The sequence below is a fragment of the Phacochoerus africanus genome, chromosome 5 (assembly GCF_016906955.1).
Source record: "Phacochoerus africanus isolate WHEZ1 chromosome 5, ROS_Pafr_v1, whole genome shotgun sequence".
Taxonomy (NCBI): domain Eukaryota; kingdom Metazoa; phylum Chordata; class Mammalia; order Artiodactyla; family Suidae; genus Phacochoerus; species Phacochoerus africanus.
In genome coordinates, this window is record NC_062548.1 from 105,872,462 (window position 1) to 105,896,804 (window position 24,343).

General features: G+C 38.0%; 2 protein-coding genes across 7 annotated transcripts in view; one reads left to right on the forward strand and one right to left on the reverse strand.

Annotated features, from left to right (window-relative positions):
* The window catches only part of SOS1 (SOS Ras/Rac guanine nucleotide exchange factor 1), a 156,913-nt gene extending 142,756 nt beyond the window's left edge, over positions 1 to 14,157 (forward strand). For 2 of the 5 annotated variants that reach the window (XM_047782232.1, XM_047782235.1), the window contains 3 exons: positions 6,209 to 6,253; positions 7,955 to 8,073; positions 9,236 to 14,157. In XM_047782232.1, the coding sequence (XP_047638188.1) occupies positions 6,209 to 6,253; positions 7,955 to 8,073; positions 9,236 to 9,727 (656 nt within the window). In that variant the 3' untranslated portion in view covers positions 9,728 to 14,157. The other 3 variants (XR_007135150.1, XM_047782233.1, XM_047782234.1) reach the window with 3 other exon arrangements.
* Positions 14,158 to 20,797: 6,640 nt separating this feature from the next.
* The window catches only part of ARHGEF33 (Rho guanine nucleotide exchange factor 33), a 75,829-nt gene continuing 72,283 nt past the window's right edge, over positions 20,798 to 24,343 (reverse strand). The window contains exons 18-19 of one of the 2 annotated variants that reach the window (XM_047782237.1): positions 23,394 to 23,468; positions 20,798 to 22,365 (exon numbers count right to left, since the gene is read on the reverse strand). In XM_047782237.1, the coding sequence (XP_047638193.1) occupies positions 23,417 to 23,468 (52 nt within the window). In that variant the 3' untranslated portion in view covers positions 20,798 to 22,365; positions 23,394 to 23,416. The remainder of the gene's footprint in view (positions 22,366 to 23,393; positions 23,469 to 24,343) is intronic. The other variant, XM_047782236.1, reaches the window with a different exon arrangement.

Sequence of the window (24,343 nt, forward strand, 5' to 3'; positions counted from 1 at the left end):
ATTTCTAGATCAGTGCTGTCCAATAGAAGTATAATGTGAGCCACATGTGTAACTTTAAATGTTCTATAGCTACATTTTAAAAAGCATAAAGAATTCAGTTAAATTAATTTTAATAATATTTATTTAACCCAGTATATGCAAAAATGTTGTCGTTTCAACATGAAATCCTGAAATCCATATAAAAACTCATTGAGTTATTTTACATCTCTCTTTTTGTTCTAAATTTTCAAAATCCAGTATGCATTTTATACTTACAGCATGTCTCAATTTAGACTAGCCACATTCAAATGTTTAAAAACCACATATGGCTAATGGCTACCAAACTGTACAGCCCTTTGAAGAGGCTACTTTTTGTATCTAGAGCAACCTGCTTCCATTAATTTTTTTAATCATTTTTATATGAATCTTTAAAGCTCTGCTAAGAACACACAACCTTTTTTCATTTATTCATTATTAAATCAAAACTTGAATCCAGTTGTCTTTATGAGGTTATGAAGGTTAGCTCTCATAACCATTTCCACATGGTCTTCCCATTGGCTGTCTGTCTAGCTCAGTGTACAGTTCAACTTCTGCTCTAGTGTTTGACATAATAAGATCCAGTACTGAGAGGCAGCATGACATCATTATTGGAGGGGAGCTTGAAAATCACTGATGTAGGAGTTTAAGAATCCTAGTTTGTCATCTCATTCTGCCTGTGAACTTTCTCATTTTAGATAAAAAAAACTTTTTCTGTGCCCTCTGGGGATCAAACTAGATCTCTCCTTTTTCCTTTTTTTTTTCCTTTTTTTCTTTTTATAGCTGCACCTGCAGCATATGGAAGTTCCCACACCAGGGGTCAAATTGGAGCTACATTTGCTGCCTAGGTCACAGCCATGGCAACACCAGATCCAGGCTGCATCTGCACCCTACACCACAGGTTGTGGCAACACCAAATCCTTAACCCACTGAGCAAGGGATCCAACCTACATCCTCACAGAGACAACCTTGAGTCCTTAACTGACTGAGCCACAACAGAAACTCCCAAACTAGATTTTTAAGGTTTCTTCCAACTCAGAGAATCTAACTTTTTCTTTTTTTTTAGGGCCGCACCCACGGTATACGGAGGTTCCCAGGCTAGAGGTCTAATCAGAGCTGTAGCCACCAGCCTACACCACAGCCACAGCAATGCTGGATCCTTACCCCGCTGAGTGAGGCCAGGGATCGAACCTGCAACCTCATGGCTCCCAGTCAGATTTGTTTCCACTGTGCCATGACAGGAACCCCCAAGAATCTAACTTTTTAAAAAAGTATTCTTTGGAGGAGTTCCTGTCATGGCTCAGTATTAACGTCATGGCTAGTATCCATGAGGATGCAGGTTTGATCCCTGGCCTCGCTCAGACAGGGTTAAGCATTGCATTGCTATGAGCTGCAGACCCAGCTCAGATCTGGTGTTGCTGTGGCTGTGGTATAGGTTGGCAGCTTCAGCTCTGATTGGACTCCTAGCCTGGGAATGTCCATATTGCCATGGGTGCAGCTAAAAAGACCAAAAAAAAAAGTATTCTTTGGAGGTATGTTATTTTGAGATTTGATCCGGAATATATAAATCCTATTTATTTATTCCTGTGTTGTACATATATTTGTAGTTACAAAGCAGTCTGTTTAACTTTTTACCATCTAAAGTGTATTTATTTTGAGAATTACTGTATCTTGGCTTTGTTTGGCTACAGGAGGATTATGGAGTCATGCATATAGTAGACTATCGGATATTTTTTATAAGTTCAAATATAATAGGTAAAAAAATTCCCATCTATTTTTCCCAACTTGTCAACATCCTATATTAAATAATAAAATAAAACCAGCATTTTTTGAAGTATAACTGACTTAAAGTCATTATTTATTCTGACCCATATAACTGTTTGCAGTGTTTTTTCCTAGAGCAGATGGCTGTGATCTATAATATAAAGATTCCCACATAAATGAATTATAGAAATCACCAGAAGCCATCAATTACAAATTCTATTTCTCTTAGTTTAAGTAGCTAAAAGTGGAAGAGGTGGAAAAACAGGAGAAAAGCTTATTACATTCCCTACTAGTGATAAATCTTTAAATGATGAAACAGGGAAAAGGGAATCATTTTGGAATGCAGTGCTCTAGATCAGTGCTTTTGTCATATGTGGCATCGGAATAACATTATGATAGCTGGACAAGAGAAGAAACCATCATACCAGGAGTTAGGCTTTGTAATCTTAACCCTGAGGACTTTCTCAATTTCTCTTTCTTTGTGTTAAAGAAAACCCCTATCACTCCTCCTTTGTTCTCAGTAAAAATAGAAAATAGCTGATTTTGAAATTAAGTAAGCCAGCATAATATAAAACCATGTGTATGTTCAGTTATTCTGTACTTAAAACTCATCAGTGCCCTGTGTATCTTAGAGGTCCTCATTTGTTTTTGACCCCACTCTGCTTAACAAATCTGCTAGTGTTAAGGGGGTGGGGGTCACTAGCATGCCCAGCTTGGTGGTCATTGTGTTGCACTAGAGTGAATACCTACTTCCTTGTTTCCTTCAGGGCCTGGCAGGAAAGAGCTGCTGTGCATTAAGTCATCTGAACATGTTTTACTCAATAAAAAGCCCAGAAACTCCATTGCTTAAGTTTTTCAAAAGGCAAAATCAACTAGAATTTTTAATGTTATAATAGTACTTTATTGCTTCTTAGATTTTTTTTCAAAATAATTTTAAAACAAAAATTTTTTCTGTCCAAAGCTGTTGCACATCTCATTTCTTGTAATCTTTTTTTTTTGGGGGCCATGGCATGCAACAGCTTGATGTGGTATCTCAGTTTCCAGACCAGGGATCGAGCCCAGGCTGCAGCAGAAAAAGCATTGAGTCCTAAGTACTAGACTGTCAGGGCATTCCCGACATATCTCTTTTCTTGCTAAGCGCTTAACACTTCTTCTGTGGTAAGGCTTACAATCAAACTGAGAGATAAGAAGTAAACAGTACAGGAGTTCCCGTCGTGGCACAGTGGTTAACGAATCCGACTAGGAACCATGAGGTTGCGGGTTCGGTCCCTGGTCTTGCTCAGTGGGTTAACGATCCGGCGTTGCCGTGAGCTGTGGTGTAGGTTGCAGACGCGGCTCGGATCCCACGTTGCTGTAGCTCTGGTGTAGGCCAGCGGCTACAGCTCCGATTCGACCCCTAGCCTGGGAACCTCCATGTGCTGCGGGAGCGGCCCGAGAAATAGCAAAAAGACAAAAAAAAAAAAAGACGTACACAGTACAAAGAAAATTGCAGTTAAATGCTTAACCATTGTTAAATGCTATGGTTCTCTTTTTTTTCATCTCTCAGATTATAAGCTTCACTAGAGAAGATGTGTAAGTGCTGATTTATTAGCAAAAAAAAAAATGCTAAATGAGTGGTGGAGACATAAATGCTGTAGAAGTTCACACACAGATAACCACAGATGGGGCAAGAATGGTCATGGGAACTTTGTGGTGAAGACAGAGAGGGAAAGAAGTTGGCCATCTACTTAGTGCTGCTACATACACCCTCACATTCAGAGCCCTGCTCCACACCTTGGCATGGCCAGGTCCATCCACCTCTGAGGTGATTATGACAGTAGCCAGGAAAGGGGGAAAGACTGCCCAGCCTTTCATCTGCTGCTGTAGCAAGGAGAGAGAAGGATGAAGTGTGCTCTTGGTACTTTCCTGTTTGAAGGTTGCCTGGTGATAAATGGGAGCCCTGGGTCTAGCCTGGTCTGTGTGCTACAGATGAGCTTTAGCCCCATCCCTTCTTAGGGAAAGCTTTGACAAGAAAAAAATGTACTCTTAGCATTTCAAAGTGGTATGTAAGGCTTTTCTTTATAGAAAATTGTTGTTGCAGGTGATTGGTTTCTGATCTCAAATACATTTGCATTTAACAGGCTTTTGTGAGCTTAAGAAGTTATCCTTGATTTATATAGTTTTTTTTCCTACAGGAAAATGCTTATTCCTGTTTTAAGAATGACTCAATTAGAAATTGGAGATTATCTTCAACAGTGGTCACTGTGGCACAGTGGGTTAAGAATCTGACTGCAGTGGCTTGGGTCACTGCAGAGGAATGGGTTCAATCCCTGGCCTGGCACAGGTGGATGGAAGAACTCAGAGACACGGCATAGGTAGCAGCTGAGGCTCAGATTCAGTCCCTGGCCCAGAAACTTCCATATGCCGTGGGTGTGGCCATTAAGAAGAAGAAGGGAAAAAAAAAATGTGGTTCCAACCACTATACATTGTAATGCCCTGGGGAGCTTTAAAAAAATACCTATATATGCCCAGGCCACACTTGAAGTAGACTGGCATTGGCATGTGGGCACCATTGTTTTTTTAAAACTCCCTGAGGGGATCTAATGTGTAGCCACACTGACCTGTTGTCTCGGATTTGTGCTTAACAAATTGATACTACTTTTTTCATTGGATTTCATTCCTAAGTCATTATCAATAAACTTGTTCAGTTCATAGCTAACTAGAATTCCTAGTATATATTTCCTGAGATATATAATGTGTAATTTTAAAAGAATTTTTTAATAGCATTTTCCAGACAAATCAGGAAAGTGCCCCACGTTTACACATAAATCTCTCTGTGCTGTATTTAAATATGATCAAAGCCAAATCTATATCTGTGTGCACAAGTGTGTATGCATAGGTATAATCATTCTTCCTAAGAAAAGTGGAAAATACACAAGTAGTAAACACCTATTTGGGGTTTGTTTTTGCTTTTGTTTTGCTTTTTAGGGCCACACCCACAGCATATAGAAGTTCCCAGGCTAGGGGTCAAATCAGAGCTACAGCTGCCAGCCTACACCACAGCCACAGCCATGAGCTATCTGAGCCACATCTGCGACCTATACCACAGCTCATGGCAACACCAGATCCCGAACCACTGAATGAGGCCAGGGATTGAACCTGCAACCTCATGGATACTAGTTGGATTCATTTCCACTTTGCCACAATGGGACCTCCTCCTGTTTAACCCGTTATGTTAGTGAAGAGAATTTTTGCAGCATCATTTAATGTTGAAGTATAAAGATGAATTTTAATCTTCTGAGAGATAACTTACTAGAATTAGCTGGATTGCTACCCTTGGTAACCATGGCCTCCAAATAAATATCAGTACTTATGGAAAGGAGATAACAGGATAGATTATTTGAAATTGGCACTGTCTAGGAAATAATACCACTGTATCTATATAAGCAATCAGATTAACAGTCCTGCCAACTAAACCTGGGATGTAAAATCATCCTCATTCTGACCAAAGAAGCTAGAAAAACCAGTAATCCGGATTGAGTGGTTTCCAGTTGTGCAAAAACAAGAGAGAAACCTGAATTTTTAAAAGCCTGCTCAGTCTAATGCTGTAGGTATTGTTTCAGTCTCTTGGACATTAACTGTTCAATGTGTTGGTAATATGAGGCAGTGTAACCTAAACAACTACATTGGTTTAGAACCAGTATAGATCATATAGCCTTTGTCTCAGTTTTTCTACTTTAATGCTCTTGGGGCTTTGGCTTTTATGATTTTCAAATTTTTTTTTCTTAAAGGTATTGTTGACATTAGACATTCTAAATTTATCAGAGAGTTTCCTATATAAAATGTGTCTAAGCACTAAATGGTTAATGGATTTAAGTGTTCAGAAATATAGAAGGAAAAATCTATATCACTTTCAAGGTCGTTTGGTAATATCCAAAGCAGTAGTTATTTTGTGATGAGAACATAAGCCCCAAGAACATTGTCAAAGGTATATAACAATAATATTAGTAAGAATTTCTCTTTTATTTTTCAATTTTTAAAACATAAATTTATTACTTTCTACTTATTTCACAAGTTTGGGTTTTCAAAATAATCCTTAGTATATATATTACATATTTCTGTTTGTCCAATGGAATTCTTTGCTCAGATTGGGTTTATACATTTTTAAAAACCTTCTGCTAATGTAGGATATTGTATTTTCCCATGAATGTTTTTAATTTAAGATATCAAGTAGTGAGTCTAAAAGGAATCTTCAAAATTCCCAATGCTATTAATGCAGTTTCTTTATTTTTCTCAGAAGTAAGTAGTAATGAGCTTTTGCTAAACTGTTCTACCATTCTTTAATACTATAATGACAAAAATAACATTTTTATCATAAATACATTTTTACAGATGAGTTGAATATATAAATGAAAAAAAAAAATCTACTTTTTCTTGTTTCCTTTCACAGGCAGCGATACCGTCTTTATCCAAGTTACACTGCCCCATGGCCCAAGTTAGTATATTTGGTTTAAGACGCATAATTCTTGCTTTGGCTTTAAAAATTAAACCAAATGTAACCTTTCCTGCTAAAGTTCTTCTTGGGTCTGGCAGCATTGGTACCTTGCTTTGCAGCATCTTAGAAGTGAGGCCTTCACTTGTGCTATCTTTTGATCATAAATGATTTGCTTATTAAATTTATATACTTTTCATGCTTTTTGTAAAACCTATTTTCTCTTTTAAAAGAACATTATTATATGAGTGGCTTCCACATTTAACCATTTTTCCTTTCCAACTCTGGAGTTCTAAATATGTTTTAATGCTCAACTTAAAAAAAATGCAAGAGTATGCATGCGCATATGAGAATGTTGGCAGCTACATGCAGTGTCTAAGTCACAAAATACACTTAGTCTGGAGACAGCACAGATTGCAGACAAATGACTGTAATTTGACTTTAGAAGAACTGTCTTATCATTATAACTACTTAAAGTATGTAACCTAAATATTCTTCACTGATAAGCAAAATAAAGTTCCAATGTAGATATTTGCTTTTAATTTTAAAAGTAAACTAACAACTCACCAAACTTACTCCATAAATTTTAAGCTAATTGATTTTTTTTTTTTTTGCTGTCCTTCATATAAATGATTTCAAAATGTGGACAATGGGAAATGTTACTTATAAAACTAAATTAACTTGTATAGTCTCTTAAGAAAAAAGGTAGGTGGTCAGAATGTTGTTCATTTGGGTAAAATCAGTATACAAAGTACTCTTTTTAAGTTCTATACTGTTATAACATTTAATTAACAAAATTGTCAATGCTTAAAGGAAAAAAAGAACCTGCCAAATATAATTCTGAATGATCATTTAAGTGTTTTTTTCACATCTTTGTGCTGATAAACTAGTCAAGAACCTACATAAATGTTTTTCAAAGTGCAGTTACTTATATGCCTATCCTTGTCATCATAAATGTCTGTAAGATAGGTTCCAGTTAGTGGCGCCAGTTCATCGACTTCCTCCTAAACCAGGTTCACTAGATTCTAGTGTAATTTCCTGTTTTTATTATCAGCACTGCCTCAGTCATCTTAAATAGCTCCATCACAATTACAGTTTTTGGATTAGAGTATGATGTACCTGACTTTGTTTCCCTGCCAAGGAGAGCTGATCCCTAAGCAAAATGAGGAACGACTCCCTTCCCCAAACACTAGATTTTCTCCCTGGCACTCTTGAAGAGGATTGCTGGAAGACACACTGGTTAAGATCAGAAACTATTCCCAAGGACTATCCAGTAAAGGCAAGGAAATTCTGTACTAATAAAGTCAAAGGGGAAAAAAAGGAGCCCATCATAAATGCTTAAAAAATTGCCATTCTGAAGGTTCTTAATAGTTTGCTGTTTCTCTCAAAAGTCCAAGACTGGGACCCAAATAAAAAATTCCAGTAATAGATTATTAACAATGGGAACATTATTTTGTTTAAGAAGCAGAGTAACAGTATTTTAGGCAGCTTTTTTTTTCCTGAAAATTCTGCTAAGGATTTCTGCATGCTTTCATAGCATTTTGCTTTAATAAAGGAAATAATATTTGGGTGTTGATGTATTGAACTGCTTTTGATATTTCTGTACATTTCTTTTAATAAATATAAGCAGTTTCCAAGTCTTTTCAGGATTAATAGATGAAATAAAATTCCTGTGAACTTTTCAAAAAATTTAACATCCTACAGGATCTGCTTCAGTATCATCTATAAGCTTAACCAAGAGCACTGATGAAGTGCCTGTCCCCCCTCCTGTTCCTCCACGAAGACGACCAGAATCTGCCCCAGCGGAATCTTCGCCATCTAAGGTAAAGTAGAAAATCTTGTTATCTGGAAACCAGAATCATTATAGTTACATTATAATCAATTGCTTGTGTCTAGTTTTAACTGGATTTGGTTAACAGTATTTGGGCTTTAACAGAGTTTAAACAAGCATTAAATACAGATTTACAGGCAGTAATTTTTATTTCCTTTCTTCTGAAAGCAGGTTTTGGGATGATTTTCAAAACCCTTGTAAATCTAAATTATGGGTACTGTCGAGAAAAAGCAAATTTAACATATAATGTAAGAGTAATGTAGTCTCAGGCAGTTCTTTAAAAACATACAAAAGACAAAGAAGGAGAGAGAGCAGGAAAGAGGTCTGAAGCTTTATATGAAACACATTCTGAATGAAACTGTATCTTAGTGCTAAACATTACCTGAGTCCTTAATAGTGAATATGACATGCTTTTAAATAGGATTTTCATGAAGATTTGGGGTTGGAAGAGACCTTAAAGGCTCATAATAGCTATTTTTTTCTACCTGTTTGAATTTCTGTGTTTGCCACCTGTTAACGTGATGCAGTGGTCTCAGAGTGTCCAGAGGTCGGAGCACCTGGGCAGTCAAGATATTCTTTGCAGAATATCATGAAATGTTAATGTAGTAAGTTTAAAATTGTAAAAATTGGCAGGTAACTTAGGTTAAATCAGAAGTGATCATACATTACTGAGTGATAGGTAAGCAGTAGCAAACTACAAAATTTTACAAAAAATAAGATAAAAACTTTGAGGGGAAAAATTTTCTTTTAATGAATGAATTGCCACAACCTCCAATTTAAAACCTATGGTGGAGTTCCCGTCCTGGCGCAGAGGAAATGAATCCAACAAGGAACCATGAGGTTGCAGGTTTGATCCCTGACCTTGCTCAGTGGGTTAAGGATCTGGCCTTGCTATGGCTGGCGTAGGCCGGCAGCCACAGCTCCGATTAGACCCCTAGCCTGGGAACCTCCATATGCCACGGGTGCGGCCCTAAAAAGACTAAATTGATTAATTAATTTAATGAAATAAATAATACCTATGGCAAAACTCCCTGATCCACACTTAGAGTTCTTCCAATAGCATGTTTGAAAACCCCAGCTTAATTTTTAATATATTCATGGTGCTAAATAAATTTTTAATAAATGTCTTTTTTTTTTTTTTCCATTTATGTTAGATTATGTCTAAGCATTTGGACAGCCCCCCAGCAATTCCTCCTAGGCAACCCACATCAAAAGCCTATTCACCACGATATTCCATATCAGACCGGACCTCTATATCAGACCCTCCTGAAAGCCCTCCCTTATTACCACCACGAGAACCTGTGAGGACACCTGATGTTTTCTCAAGCTCACCACTACATCTCCAACCTCCCCCTTTGGGCAAAAAAAGTGACCATAGTAATGCCTTCTTCCCAAACAGCCCTTCCCCCTTTACACCACCTCCTCCTCAAACACCTTCTCCTCATGGCACCAGAAGGCATCTACCATCACCACCATTGACACAGGAAGTAGACCTTCATTCCATTGCTGGGCCACCTGTTCCTCCACGACAAAGCACTTCTCAACATATCCCCAAACTCCCTCCAAAAACTTACAAAAGGGAGCACACACACCCATCCATGCACAGAGATGGACCACCACTGTTGGAGAACGCCCATTCTTCCTGAGCTCCTCTGTACCGGGATGTCCATTTTCCTCACCCCAAATCCATTGCTGGCAATGGATGCACTGAATGTGCCAGCACTGAGGAGTTAAAAATGAGAGCTCCAAACACTAATGACTCTACTTCAAGATGCAGTATAAGACAATGAACTTAACCGAGACAAAATTATAAAATGAAAATGGTGTTTGTTTAGAATATGGAAAGACCGATCTAGAGGAAGTGGACAACTGATTGCACCTGAAAATCAAGTAAAGGGACTTTTTCCAGCCAGTAGGCAGGAGTCCTCTTTTTGTGAAGTGATCTTTCTCATTAAAGGGATGGAAAACACAGTCTAGTGTCCAACAGGCCCACATGATGACAGTTTTTGTAATTCAAAATATTATGCACTTTTTAAAAAGAAATCTTAAACAGGGATCTTCAAACCCTCCTTTGTTTTCCTTTGCTTTTACTCGTCCTACTTTAGAATATTTTCTTAAAAATCATTCAGAGGACTGTGAGGAAAGGCTGTGGTACCTGACTTGTTGGAATCAAGGCCCAGCACTGTACTACAGTCCTGTTTACAGATAATTACAGTGAAATGAATGGGTACCGAGGCTTCACCAAAGAGGTACTTTTTTTTTTTTAAGAATAATTATACCAATTTTAAGAGCATTTCCCTACTTACCCTCCCTACACAAACAAAACGTGGTGGTGTTGCCTTCAAACAAGAGAAGTTTTATGTCATTAATAGTGACAGAAGAACTTTTTTAAAAATGTAACTGTCGAGTATATGATTTACACTTAGGAGACTGTTAATCTGTGCTAGATTGTCATTTTCCCCCCTTCTCCCACAAAGTTTACTGGTAATCCATGTCATGGCTTGTAGCTGTCCCTCTAACCACTCTGGAAATGCAGTCACCCAGTGTGAAAGGAGCACTTGCTGGGCATCATTGACACCGTTCATGTTTTACTAATAGTTGAGTGATGAGCATATCGAGAATTACCTTGCATTGCCTAAATCATGTGTATATAGTGAATGTTATATAATATACCTGGCAGGTCTGTTTTAATTTAATTGAATAAAGATACAAATACTTTGTTTGGCTGGCATATATTAAATTATTATCTGGATAAAATGGTTGATTCTTATTTCTTTCAGTTCAAACACACAAACACTAAGCATAAAAGCACGTATTGTGGTACGCCTTGGTTTCTAGTTCTAGATGTATGTATTCATCTTAAAGAATGACATTTGGCATGTAGGAAAATATTTGGTTAGAATAGGATGGATATCTTTTAAGCAGAGCTTTGTAAGGTTTTTTAATTTCCTAGGCAACATGTATACAGTTTGTTAAAGTTTTATATTAAACATTCTACCTTGCTTGAGGTCTTTGCTCTATCAGAACTGCTCATAATAGAACATCTATCTACATCATTAATAACATAATACAGATTATTCATTAAGCCTATGTACTGATCTTCTGAGTCTAACAAATACTGTGACTGAAATGCATGCTACTTGTTAAAGAGAAAAAGTGTTATTAATCTCCACTATAACATATGTGAAGTGTGCAGTATTCCATCCTTAGAGAGTCATCGGTTCATCAGTATCTGCATGTGTCCTCTGAATAATGAAGCAACATTTCAGCAATTCTGTTAACCATGCCATTTAGAAGTGCTGCGTCATGGTGGAAACCTAGTACTTTAATAGTTTTCTGTGATATTTATTAGAGCATTAAAAGTACACCAGATTAGTACAGTATATAGTCCTTTAAGACCAGAATGTTGGTTGCATCATCATTAAGCAATCCATCCTATCATATCCTTTCTTATTTATTTAAGAGTTGAATCTTCTGTTTTTAATATCTGTACCATTCTTATTATGGTAGCCACTTTTCTCTTTGTTAAATTTCTCCTTTTAAAATTCTCCCCCAAAATTAATTTCAAATACACTCTTGTATGCAGTGTTTTCATAAGACCATTCATTCAACACGAATTTATCTAAGCCTACTTACTAGTGCTGCTACAATTAATCAATACACATTCCAGAATTTCCATGACTTTTTATTAGGCCAGCCTCATTGTCCCTAAGATTTCCCTTTATAGGTCTTATGCACACTTCTTTTTTTTTTAATTACTCCACCCTCACTCCAAATGAGAACCTGAGAAAAGTCACATTGGAGTCCATTCACTATCTCTCTGGCCAGTGTGTTAGCCTTCCATAAGATAATGACCTCTTTGCAGCCCGCCTGATTGTATAAAGAAGAAAAACTCAGATTTGAAGTTCTCCCAAAGGGAAGCATTCTTCTACTCTGGTGGTTCTAGGAGACCGCTTCACTGTGCATCAGCTTTATATACATTGTGGATAGAGGATATTTTTATTCTGAAGTGTAAAACTTGGATAAAAACATTTTCTGCAGCGGTAACTGATTAGAAAAATTCCAACTGGATGCCCTTAAATGGAGGTGAGAAAACTGTATCCTTGCCTTCTTCACATGTGAAACATTAACAAGCTGACAAATTTATTCTTTGTAGTAACTAAAATATACCTAATCTAGGGACAAGAAGTGGCTGAGAAAAGTATCACCATAAAATTCTGCTTTTGAATTCAGGACAAGATAGTCAAGGCAGCATGCCTTTTTCTAAACCATATTCCTAAATAGGGAACATTTCTTTTAGAAATGGAAGTGCTCTTAGACGTTTCATTATCTTTGGATCATAAAGTGAAGAAAATATTTCAAGGTTGAATTTACCTAAGTGGGCTGATAACCAATACATTAGGGAAATTTTTCACATCTAAGTACTTTTAAAAACAGGAACAGATAAGTGTGTCTAAATTTATTGAAAGACGGGTTATTTACGCTTCCCAGACCTCCAAATGTATTTTAAGACTACAAATTATCAAGAAATATAGAAACATCAAAAGTTTGCTTAACTAAATGTCATTGGGTATCAAATTATGTGTTTAGTAGGTTACTGTGCTCTAACAGCTCAAGAATGTGTTAATGGATCTGAATTTAGCAGAGAGCATGCCATACTAATTATACTATAGTTAAGAGTGTAGTGAACAAGTACTATTTCAGCTGGAGGCTATATTACGGTTCTAAATTAATTTTTTATACATCAAAAATCTATGATCATGATCTTTTTATGATCTCAATTCTCAAATTTAGCTCACTTTAGTCATGTACTTCATCATTTATCTCTTAATGACAGCTTAAACTCAGAGTTAAGTGGCTCAGTAAAACAAATAATGGAAATGGAGGGAGGGGTGTCCCAACTTATTAGTGTTGTACATATTGAGGAAAACCTTTTTTTTCCCCTCCAGATTTAGAAAGGAAAATTTAACCATTTATTTCTTGGTATTCTGCTGCTATGGATAGGTTCACTTATTCTTTCAACCTATATTGTATGACTGTTGTACAAGTCTAGGTCCTGTTCTGTTGCACACTTAATCTTTACCAGTAAAATAAGCACCAAAAAGTTAATACTAGTTTGGCTGAAAGAATGTTCTGCAGTAAAACTACTTATATGGGAAAGGGATGACTTAGTTTATTCAATATTTTTCTTTTGAAACATCTCATTACTAACTTAAAATCATTTCATAATCCCTTATAGATGAGCCAGTGAAATTTTTTGAGCTCTAAGAAAAGCATGAAATCTATAAGATAAATCTAAACAACGAGAGCACTTGTAACTTGTTTTGTAAATTTCATGCCTTATTTTCCATTTTGGACACCGTAAAGTGCATTTTCTGTCGACTGTGAGCAAATTCCCCTTTTGCCTTTAATGAAAATAGTGCATTAAGTAGCCAATTGCTGCAAAATTATAAAGCAAGTTAGCTAAAGGTGGATCACATTGGACTACCACTCAAAGAAACAAGATGCATAACAGATGGAAGTCGTGTGGCTTTCGGGAGAGCGCACCTGTGCCAGATGCATGCCACTTTCAGTAGCTGCCAAATGTGCCTTTAATTAAGAACATCTCTAATTTTTTTTCTTCAGATCAAGTCAGAATTTGGGGGTGGGATCAGGGCAGGGGATTTGGGGGTGCAAATATCTGGTGAAACCCACCAGAGAAGAAGCCTTTGTTGTCAAAGTGACATGTATAACTTCAGTTGAAACATGTTTGTGTATATATATATATTTTATATATATATGTATATATATGCATATATATATACATATATATGTATATATGTATTTGCCTTTGTTTAGTAGCATGGTTATTTGCTAAAATAATTGTCCAAAAAATTGCTCTGTCAGTCTTACTTTGATGTAAAAACAAAGTTCGGTCTCCACATCTAATACAGCCTTTGTACCTAACCATGTTCGTAGGTAATTTTTGTACTCTGTGCAGCAGTACTCAGTTTGCATTTAAAGTGAAAATAATGGCTGTTATTTTTCTGGCATTACTAAGATAAACCGAAAAATAATAAAAATGCCTTACATAGCCCACAAGTGTATTGTTTTTGCATGTATTTATTTTAGAGGGCAATGTTTTAATGTCATTAGTGACTCTCATTTTTAGCTCATACTTTCCAGAGAAATAATTTGCTCTTAATCATGGTCTTGCTTTGGAGGTGCTTTTTCCTGAATCACACTATTACAAAAGTTTAGTACTTCCTTCTGTATCAAGCCCTACGACTGCAGGGAGAGGGAGGCCCTGGAGGTGAAAATTAATACTGTGGTGACCTTGGATGTCACCTGGATGAAATTGCAGAGGGAGGACTGAGGCATTTATAGTCCATAAAAGTTTTAAGATACCATAGTTCCTTGACAATTTTTGCTGAGGCCTGCTGGAACATGGCAGCCTGACATTCAGGAATTCTTTCTAGGCTTAGCATGAAAAGGTACAGCTTACAGTTGTACACTGTAAAGAATTATGCAAATGTGAGGTCATTCATGGTGAACTGTAGAAAGAAAACTGATGAATCCTTAGAGATCTAATATCCTTATTTAAAAATTGAAGGAGTTCCCATGAGGCACAGCAGGTTAAGAATCTGGCATTGTCACTGCTGTAGCAAGGTTTGATCCCTGGCCTGGGAACTTCCACGTGCCTCCAGTGCAGCCAAAATAATTAATTGATTAAAATTAAAACTGAAGCAACTGAGGTCTGGAGCAGTGAGACACTGACTCAGCTTTGATTCCTGGTACTTGGAGGACTGCTTTCAAGAAGAGTGAATATTCATTGGTGGTTTTTTTTTTTGTTTTTTTTTTGGCAGCACCCATGGCATGTGGATGTTCCCAGGCCAGGGATCCAACTTGTATCACAACAGCAACTGGAGCCGCTGCAATGACATTGCTGGATCCTTAATCCACTGCACTACAAGGGAACTCCATTGGTGGGTTTCAGGGCGTGGGGGTGGGGGGTTGTACCCTTGGATGAAAGACAAAAGTCATCAGTTTGTACAAAATCCATTTGTAGGCTGTCGTGAAATGTAAGTATGTATTATTGAGAATATGCTAGATAATGAGTTTAATAGCTATAGGAAAATAACATTAACATTGATTCGTCAAACCCAATTCCAAATTTGCTGTTGAAATATCACTTCCTTTTAATTTTAACCAGGTAGTTTGCTTGTTTACTTATTTTAGTCATTAGCTTATCACAGATTCAGGGCACTTAAGTCTAGGGTTTGGCCCACAGCCGAGCCTATCTTTTTGCAGGTAGATGCACAGGCAAGGAGGGATTTGATTGGGGTACAATTCCAAAAAAGTTGTTTCTGGCAGTTCTATTACTTTAGGACTTTTGGTTCTCACTGAAGGCAAAAAGAAAACTATAGCCGTTTTTTAGAAGCTATTTTATCTTCAAGAGTCAGCGAGAAAAGGAAAAGTCATTGTGGTAGAGCAGAAGAGGTGCTATGTGATTCCCATTCTGGTTCCATGACTTACTAGATGCGTGACTTTGGAGAAGTTATCTAGATGATCTGAGTCTCTGTTTCTCAACAATATATGAGGTTAATAAATCTACTATGTGGGACTACTGTGAGGTTTAAAGATGTGTAAAACCCAATGCCTTTCACAGGGTAAGTGCTTCTGAGGGATATATTTTCAAAGCTCGCCTGCTTTTAGATTTGATTAGGGCCCATCTGACTATAAAACATTCCACAAATATTTATTGTTTCAGGTACAGTTTTGATGTTAGGAATATAGCAATGAACAAAGCAAATAAAAATCAATATCACCGTAGGATTAACAATCCAGTGAGGAAATGTAGACAGTAAGAAATAAGAACAAAGTATATGATATGTTAGAATGCTGTAACTGCTATGAACAGAAAAGCAGGCAGGACACGGTGACTGGGAACGTAGGGGCAGGGGAAGTGAAATCTAACCGAGATGGTGAGAATCAGCCTCATGCAGAAAGGGACTTGAAGGAGGTATGGCGAAACACAGAGAGTCAATGCAGAGGCCCAGAGGCAGGAGTGTTCTTGATATATCTGAGGAATATTGAGCCTACTTATGTCTGGAGAGGAATGAATAGAGGCAGAATAGGTTTCATGTAATGGCTTTGGGTTCTATTTGAAGTAGGATCCTTAGAGGGGTTTGAGCAGAGGAGTGACACGACCTGCACATTTTAACATGATCACTCTGGATGTCACACTGGCCGCAGTGTTGAGAATAATGAAGGGTCAAGAGTGGGACTAGGGAGGCTAGCCCAATAGAAAGCAGATTGGCTAGGACGACAAGAGAGAAGGTGATGAGAAGAGGTTGGAGTCAATGAATTTGGAAAACAGCTAATTTGCTGATAGACTAAGTCTTGGGTTTAATAAACAGAATTGTCAAGGATGACTTCCAGATTTTTGGCCTGAGCAACTGGAAGGATAATGTTACTCAAGTGGGGAAGATTTGGTTGAAGCAGGCTTGGACATGTTAAGTTCAATAAGCACCTAAGACATCCGAGAGGTGCAAGGAGGCAGCTAGAGATTAAGTCTGGAGTTTGGGAGAGTCAGGGGTTGAAAATAGGAAATTGGAAGTCACTTTCATAAGGATGACATTTTAAAGCTAAGAAACTGGATAAGATCACCAAAGAGATGTGTACAAACTGGATAGAAAGAGATCTAAGCAAAGGAGCGCCCTGGGGCATTGTAACATTAAGAGAAGGTGGAGAGAGGAGGAACCAATAAACAGACCAGGAAGGAATGAAGGGGAAAACTGGGAATGAGGTGTGTCCTTGAGGCCTGGTAAAGACATCATTTCACAGGAACAAAGTGATCTGCATGTAAAACACTGTTTGACGGGGAGTACTGTTCGTTTTACAAGGCGGAAAGTCATCAATGCCCTTGACAGGAGCGTTCAGGGGAGTGCTGTGTGCCCAGTGGTTTAAGGCGTATGAGGAGAAGGGTGGGGCTGTGTCCTCTTTCAGGTTTTACTGTAAAAGGAAACAACTGAGACACAGCTAGAATGATCAAGAGGTTTCTTTTGCTAAAGGGGGAGAAAGAGGAGCATGTGTGTATGCTGAAGGGTTTGCCCCAGCTGAAAAGGAAAATGTGATAGAAGAGGGGATGTGACCTAGCGGAAACAACACTTAGAAACACAGTCTCCAAACAGCCCTCCACAGTGGATCCACCGTCGTCAGATGCAGAGGTTTATATACAGGAGGAAGAAACAACACATTCAGCTTTCCTGCCAAGAATTAAGAGCACTGAATGCTACTGTCTCTGAAGGGACTGAGGTAAGAAAAAGGACTAAAAATATCTCTATTTTATAGTTAATAAGTTTAATGACTTATTAAAGATTATGCACCAAGCTCGTCAAAAACAACAATAAATTTTGGAAAACAAGTTATTTGGTTTAGCTACAAAAATATTAATTATTTTGAATGTCTGACAATCTCCCCAAATAATATTTACATACTGCCTATATCATATCCTTACATGTTCTTATATACTTAACATTTAGATCTAGGGTCATACATCAATTTCTAACTTTTTCCCCTAAAACATATAGATGCCTCTCCATCAATTTTCTCAACCTTTTTTCAACCCACTTCCCTTTTTGAAAAACTGTATCTCACCCTTCCTTTTCCCTCCACCGCTCCCCACCGCGTGAGACCCACTGGCCCATACATAAATATGGGGCTACTCACAGGCTGAGAATGGGTCATGCACATCTTTAAGTAAAATCAGCTCTCAGGATATGAGAATCCCAAGTGTTCCCAAAGCATTACTGTTTTCGGCTCAGGAAGAAAGTTATTAGTGGTGATATTTAAAGAGAAAGTCTAGTCTGAAAACTAGACTTAATTTTATTATACAACTTAATATAAGACATTCATTTTATCAGGTTTCTAACTGCACACAATTGGTTACCTGGAATATACAATTTTACCAATTTATTATAAAGAACACTGATGTGTATATTTTTAATCAAAATCTTACTGTATATGATAGTAAAAGTTACAGATGGTAAATTAAATAATTCAGAAAGATTCATTTGGGTTTTGATGAACTCTCAGTTTTCTATAGCAACAAGGTAAGTGTAATCTATTCTGTCCTAAAATTTAATCTATGTACAGAATACAAGTGCTGAGGTTAACATACTAAACCATTCAATTTATTGATCTAAGAGATAACAGCTCTAAAATTTCAGTGGACCAAGAAGCACCTGAGTGCATTTAAAATGCAGATTCCTGGGCCCCACGCTGAACTATTCCAGTGGAGTGGGACTGAAATAGTACCCAGGAACCTGCATGTTTATAAGTACCCTCATGGAGAAAAGATAATGCATCAGTAAGGATTTGAAACAGATGAGAGAATGTGACATGAGGTGCTACAGGAGCACTGTTCAAAAGGTTTTCTTGAGCAAGCAAGATACACTCTAATTTTAAGCCTCGAATAGTTTAAACTGTTTGTCATATTATGAAATAACCCACTGAATAGAACCCCAGAGTGTTAGCCCATAAATCCCTGGTTCTCCAAAGTTCCAGCTCTGGAATCAGAAAAGCAGGACAGTCCTTGCTTGGGGTTGTAATACAGACCCCAGAAGGATGCAGAAAGGACCTGTTGCCCCTCCTAACCTGTGCAAAAATATCCACTTCATCTTTTGGTAGAGTGCTTCTTTTTGTTTATCAACCCAAACACTTCCAGAAGCTATCTGTGCTCTCCTGTGTAAACTGTGCTGCTCTGGAACACTGGAGGCAAAAGATTTCCGCAACTGCCAAGCTCCCACCCTGACTTCATCCCTTGTGCAACGTTACATTAGATATCATTAGTCCATGTCATTAAAGATCCTATCTCCTCTGTCAATTTACTGTACTACCCAAAAAGATTATTAAATGAGCCAGGACAACACAGAAAAGAATGGTGAACTTTTTTCTTTTTAATGGAGAAGTGTTTTCTGATGCTAGATGCTGTGAAATTGCCAGCGGTGCCTTAAACTGCTTCTGAAGACAACTGTATTTTATTTCCTTTGTGACTGATATTTTTCTTAAAAAAAAAAAAAAAAAAAAAAAGGAAAGGCAAGAAGGTAGAGTAACAACCCTGAAACTGTTTGTCAAATTATGAATAGAAATTAATTTCTGTAGCCTCTCTCTGTTAGAGCACCACCATTAACCATTTACTGAGCACCTACTATTCTAGAGTGGAAAGAATTTTAAAAGATACAGTACAGTTCCTCCCCTCACAGAGACTTACATTCTTGTTAGGAAGACAAGACTCATATATCAAAGGGTAGATAAGTTACACCACAAGAGGCCACAGAAAGATGAGGAAGCTTAAACTGGGTCTTGGAGATTAGCAGAGAAAAGGCATGAAGCAAGAGTGGGCCTAAGCAAGGTGCATGGCTTGCCAGGAAAGAGGAACAGCCCAGCTTAGTTGAGGTACAGTAGTTCGCCAGGACTGCAAAGAGGGAGGTGGCAGTCCAGGAGAAAACCTGGAGCTGTCCTGGAGAGAGAAAGAAACCTTGAATGTCAAGTCAAGTCGTTTGGAATTTGACAGTAGACAAATAAGAACAATCTGAGTTTCACACAAAGCAATATTTGGGGATATTCATATGTTGAAGATGTGTGGGACTGATGGGGGCAGTTAGAAAACTACCAGAAAAAAATCCAGATATCGGGTGATAGAGACCCAGAGAGGAGCAGCATTAGTTATTCCCAGTTTTATAGGCTAGTTTAATATAATTAAATTGAGTTGTGCTACAGATGTAGCACCAAGATTTCTCAAATGATGTTATTCAAATGAAAATTTGGGAGGTGTATGATATTTTTGAAGCCATCCTAATAATTGATCATTTTTATGATAATATGAAGGAGAAGAAAATTTTAAGAGATTGTGTCTTCTGTTTCACTTTTCACATCTACTTCAATTTCACACTGTTTTTGAACACTGCCCCCAAAACTTCTTTGACCTGATAATAGAAATCTAATTTCAAAGGACTTCATTAGTTTCAGGAAAATGAAAAGCTTGGTTTCAAGATTGGAAACTCCAAAAAGTTGGCAGTGATCCTGGAAGTGCTCCAGACTCCTACTGTTTAAAATACTAATAGATGGGTTCCTAATTAGTCATCAGACAAGGAGAAGAAAACTTGTAATTTTTAGAAGTGAAATTTCTCCTATTCTCTCAAACGGTCCATAACTAGAGGAACAATCTCTGGAAAAGTCAGCTAGAGTGTCAAGATGCTGAATGAATAGTAACCAATGTCCCTAATTATAGGTAACTGCCTAGAAGTAGAGACAAATGGTTTAAACCTAATTTTTTCTATCATGATTCTGACATTCGGGGCAGGTCAAGGATGTGGGCCCTCTTGGGCATACCTATGCGGAAATAGAGCAAATTTATTAGCCCCTAGCCAGAGAAGCTTCTTTGCAATGACTCCTCTGCCAGAGCTGTAAGAACTTCGTTTCTTTACAATTCACTTCTGGAAAACAGAATAAGGTCATTGCCAGCCCTAAGTCTTCATTCTGACTTAGTGTCTGTAGCAACCACTGTGTGTGAGCCATTAAACCACTGTTGTTGTTGCCACTTTTCTTTACAGACTGAAGAAAGTCTTTTAAAGAGGATGTGGCTAAATCAGTGCTTTTTTCCCCAGACTATCTGGTTATGAGTGTGTGACACTCAGGATCACTAATGGACCTCTGAATCCTGAGTACTCAATAAAACATCTGCAGCACAACCCACAAAAGGGAAAATATTTCTCTGGCCTCCCAGTTTCCAGAAAGGAAACTGATTTTCATAACCATAGAACAAGAGGAATACTACTCTTAAGGTTGTTTTCCTATTTGGAGACCTATATGTCTTTAAGCTTTGAACCTTCTGTGTCATGGTTTAAACACAAATTCTCCACAACTTATATTTCCAACATGTAAAATGCAATTCTGTGAACTGACCTCTTTGCCTAAAGAATGTTATGTATTGCCTTGGGGGTTCGGGAAGACATAGGCAAGACAGAACTGGCCCCTAACATTGTGTATATTAGTCTAAGAACACTGGGATGAATTAATACGCTAAATACCTAGGAAGCACAAAATTCACATCCATGTTAAATAGGAACATGCTCAATATTATACTGGGGGAATGACTTCAAGGTGGAAGTTTTTGTTCTTACAAACGTTTATTTTCCTCCAAATTTATTGTGTTTTTCTGTAATGCTGTGAAAAGTCTTCGTTTCCCTTTTCCCAAGTGTTGAGGTTCAAAAGGCCAGCTCTCAACCATAGACTAATCTTCATCTCTTCAATGTCTTGTATGTTGATTTAGTTTCATGTGTATTTATATTAGTTTTCCTCAGGGATTTATACATCAATATATATATATAGACTCCTACACAGATATATACAAGCTTTTTATCCTCATCTTACCACTTGACAATACAACTTTAAGTATGTTTTACACAGCTGTTCCTTGGTCAAGGTCATTTGCAAGAGCAAGTCGGTTTCTGAAGAAATCTTGTTTGGTGGGTGAAGGATCCATTGAGGGATTCTCATTAGTTTTTTCCCTGTATTCTGATCCACTGGACCTAAAATCTCAGCACACAGATAAAGTACAGGTTGATTTGGTTTTAATTGTTTTCAAATATTTTATCTATCCAAATTGTTTTGCATTTGTAAAACAGTTGCCTCCTAGACATGGAGTAATTTTACTTCCCTTGAATTTCATGACTCAGAACATGTGTAACTAAGATTTGCAGTGAACATAAAGAGTTTACTTTTCTAATGCTTTCTGGGGACAATTGTGACCACTGTGTATGTCAATGTAAGAAACTGTGTGATACCATCGTAAAAGGCTTAGGGAATAAAGGCTTGGAAAATTCAGTAAATCCTATTTTGATTCAATCAAGCAACTATGCCACAAATTACCAAGGCCCTTACATTTTAAGGGATGGGATTCATTGTTCTCGATCAAGGTTATCAAGGGCATTTACTTAATTTGGGCATTACATTACAAACTCTTGCTTTTGCTTATTTTCATTTTTAAATGAAAAATTTATTGAAGCCAACCGCACACATACGCTACATTTGGTAGAATGCAGAAATAAGTACAGTAGTCAGATTAAGGAGATTCTATTATCTCAACCACCACCACATAGGAGACCAATCAAGAGGCAATAACTCAAACAGTCCAATTGAGTCACCAGTTGAGGGTGTATTCTTCCTTTCTCTTGGTTAAGCCAGTTGGGTAATCCATTCCAGCTCTGCACCTTCTCCAGTCTGTTCATGTCTGAAGTCCCTAGAGGGAGGAGGCTTTCTGGAAATAACCTCTGATAAGCTAAACTGGGGCCCTTTGGCTAGCTTAAACTCTGAGCTAGAATGGGTAAAACTAGCCCAATGACTAAGAACCAGTATCAAAAGACTTCATGCCAGGTGTGTGACAGTGACATTGGACATGAAGTTCTTGCTCCAAAGCTCCTGCACAACTGAACAAGTTTTCTGTATGCTGAGGCAGTCAGGCATGCTTGCACTATCCACAAAAGAAGGATAAGTTCTTTCACTATTATTGATCTGCTGCGAGTGTCCTTATGGTTGGTATAAGTTAATTATGACTCTATTATTTACTGGATTAATTGGGCAGGACTCAAATATTCTTTTATATTATTCAAGGTGAGAAGCTAGATCCACACAAAAGACTAAAATCCTGATGACTGTTCAGATTTTTTTTACTTTTTGCCCTGATACTTGGGAATCACAGATGAAGCCATAGCTGCCTACCACACTTTCTCCATTGGTCAGTAAGGAGCGCTTTTCTGCTATATCTCAGTGCATAGAGAAAAAGCTATTCTCTCCTCCATCCCAGAACATCTGGGTATTCATCAAAAAGATGACAGCTGGGGGTATCATGAACAGTCCTCTTCCTTTTCAGAAGCCCCCTTGCAACAGCCTCCACAGAGCCCCCTAAAGCTCCAGGCCTTCTCTCAGAACTCCCAGCTCTCTCCAGTTCAAACCATCCCTGATTAGGGCACTTGTGCCCAAAATATTAGGAAGACAGATTTTTACCCATTCCATTTCTTCCCCATATCTTCGGTTTTCCAGAAGACCAGGAATACCCATATTTTGGGGGGCACAAAGTAGGAAGCAAGATTTGAATCCAGCTAGGGTTTCTTCTAAATTGTTTTCCCACGTGACAGTTTCTCATCAGAAAATCATTCATCAAAACTTAAAATTTTTATCTTACATTTCCCCTCTTAGCTACGTCTGATCTCTCCAAAACCCACCATGTCATACTTTGATGGTTCCAACATGCAGCTCTTTCATGTTTACCTGGAAATGGGAAAGCTTTGATGTCACCACCAGCCCCAAGGACCACAGAAATCTTCACCAGTTGCGTTCCCATTTCTGAAACAAATGCCAAAATCGCCCTGTCTAGTTTTCAAAGTCCACAAACTCAGCTTAGTTATTTTCTTTTTTAACTGATCTTCTCACAAACCACCTTCTCGGTGTCTGCAGGTGTGTGAGTGGCTCCACGTTTCTTGATATTAACTAACAATTAACTAATGGCTAACTTGCTAATCATTTTCAAAATCCAGCATTCTACTGTAGCCATGACTAAAAGCTCATTTTCATCCTTTGGAAGATACTTTTAACTGACCTCTTTCTAACATTTTACATGGGTGGTGCTTACGGGGTCAACTCTGGGACCCTTCCAAAGGTATGGCTGTTAGGCTCTAGAGTAATAGTGACCTAGATGACTAGGAAGTGACCTGCAGAATCTAGGCAAAAGGGCTAGTGTATTTGCTTTTATCCCCTTTCACTATAAAACAGAAATGGCTCCTGAGCTCCTGGGGCCATCTGGGCTGACCACAGGGCAGACCTGAGCACACATAAAGGAACAGGCAGGCAAATACTTGCCAGCTGCCAGGCCATTACAACACAGAGCCATCCCAAGAGTTTGATGGGAAGAGAACAGACCTGTCACTAACCTTCCTTCCATGCAACTGTCAGAGACAAAGAAAATAACAAGTTGGGTGGTCATACAAGTGTAGATTTGCTACAATAAGCCTTAAAGTTTGTGTGGAGCTGGGGAAAGGAGGAGGGTTAGAATCAGTGCTACAGGACCCTCTGACCTAAGAAGGGTTGGTTTTCTGACAGAAATATCATCTATCGTGAAAGCTTTGGGAGATTCGTAGATGGAGAAGCAAGGGAGCAGGGAAACACCCATCCTTTTGGCCAAGTCAGTTGGCCCTGGTAATCAACAGGCGACAAACAAGCAT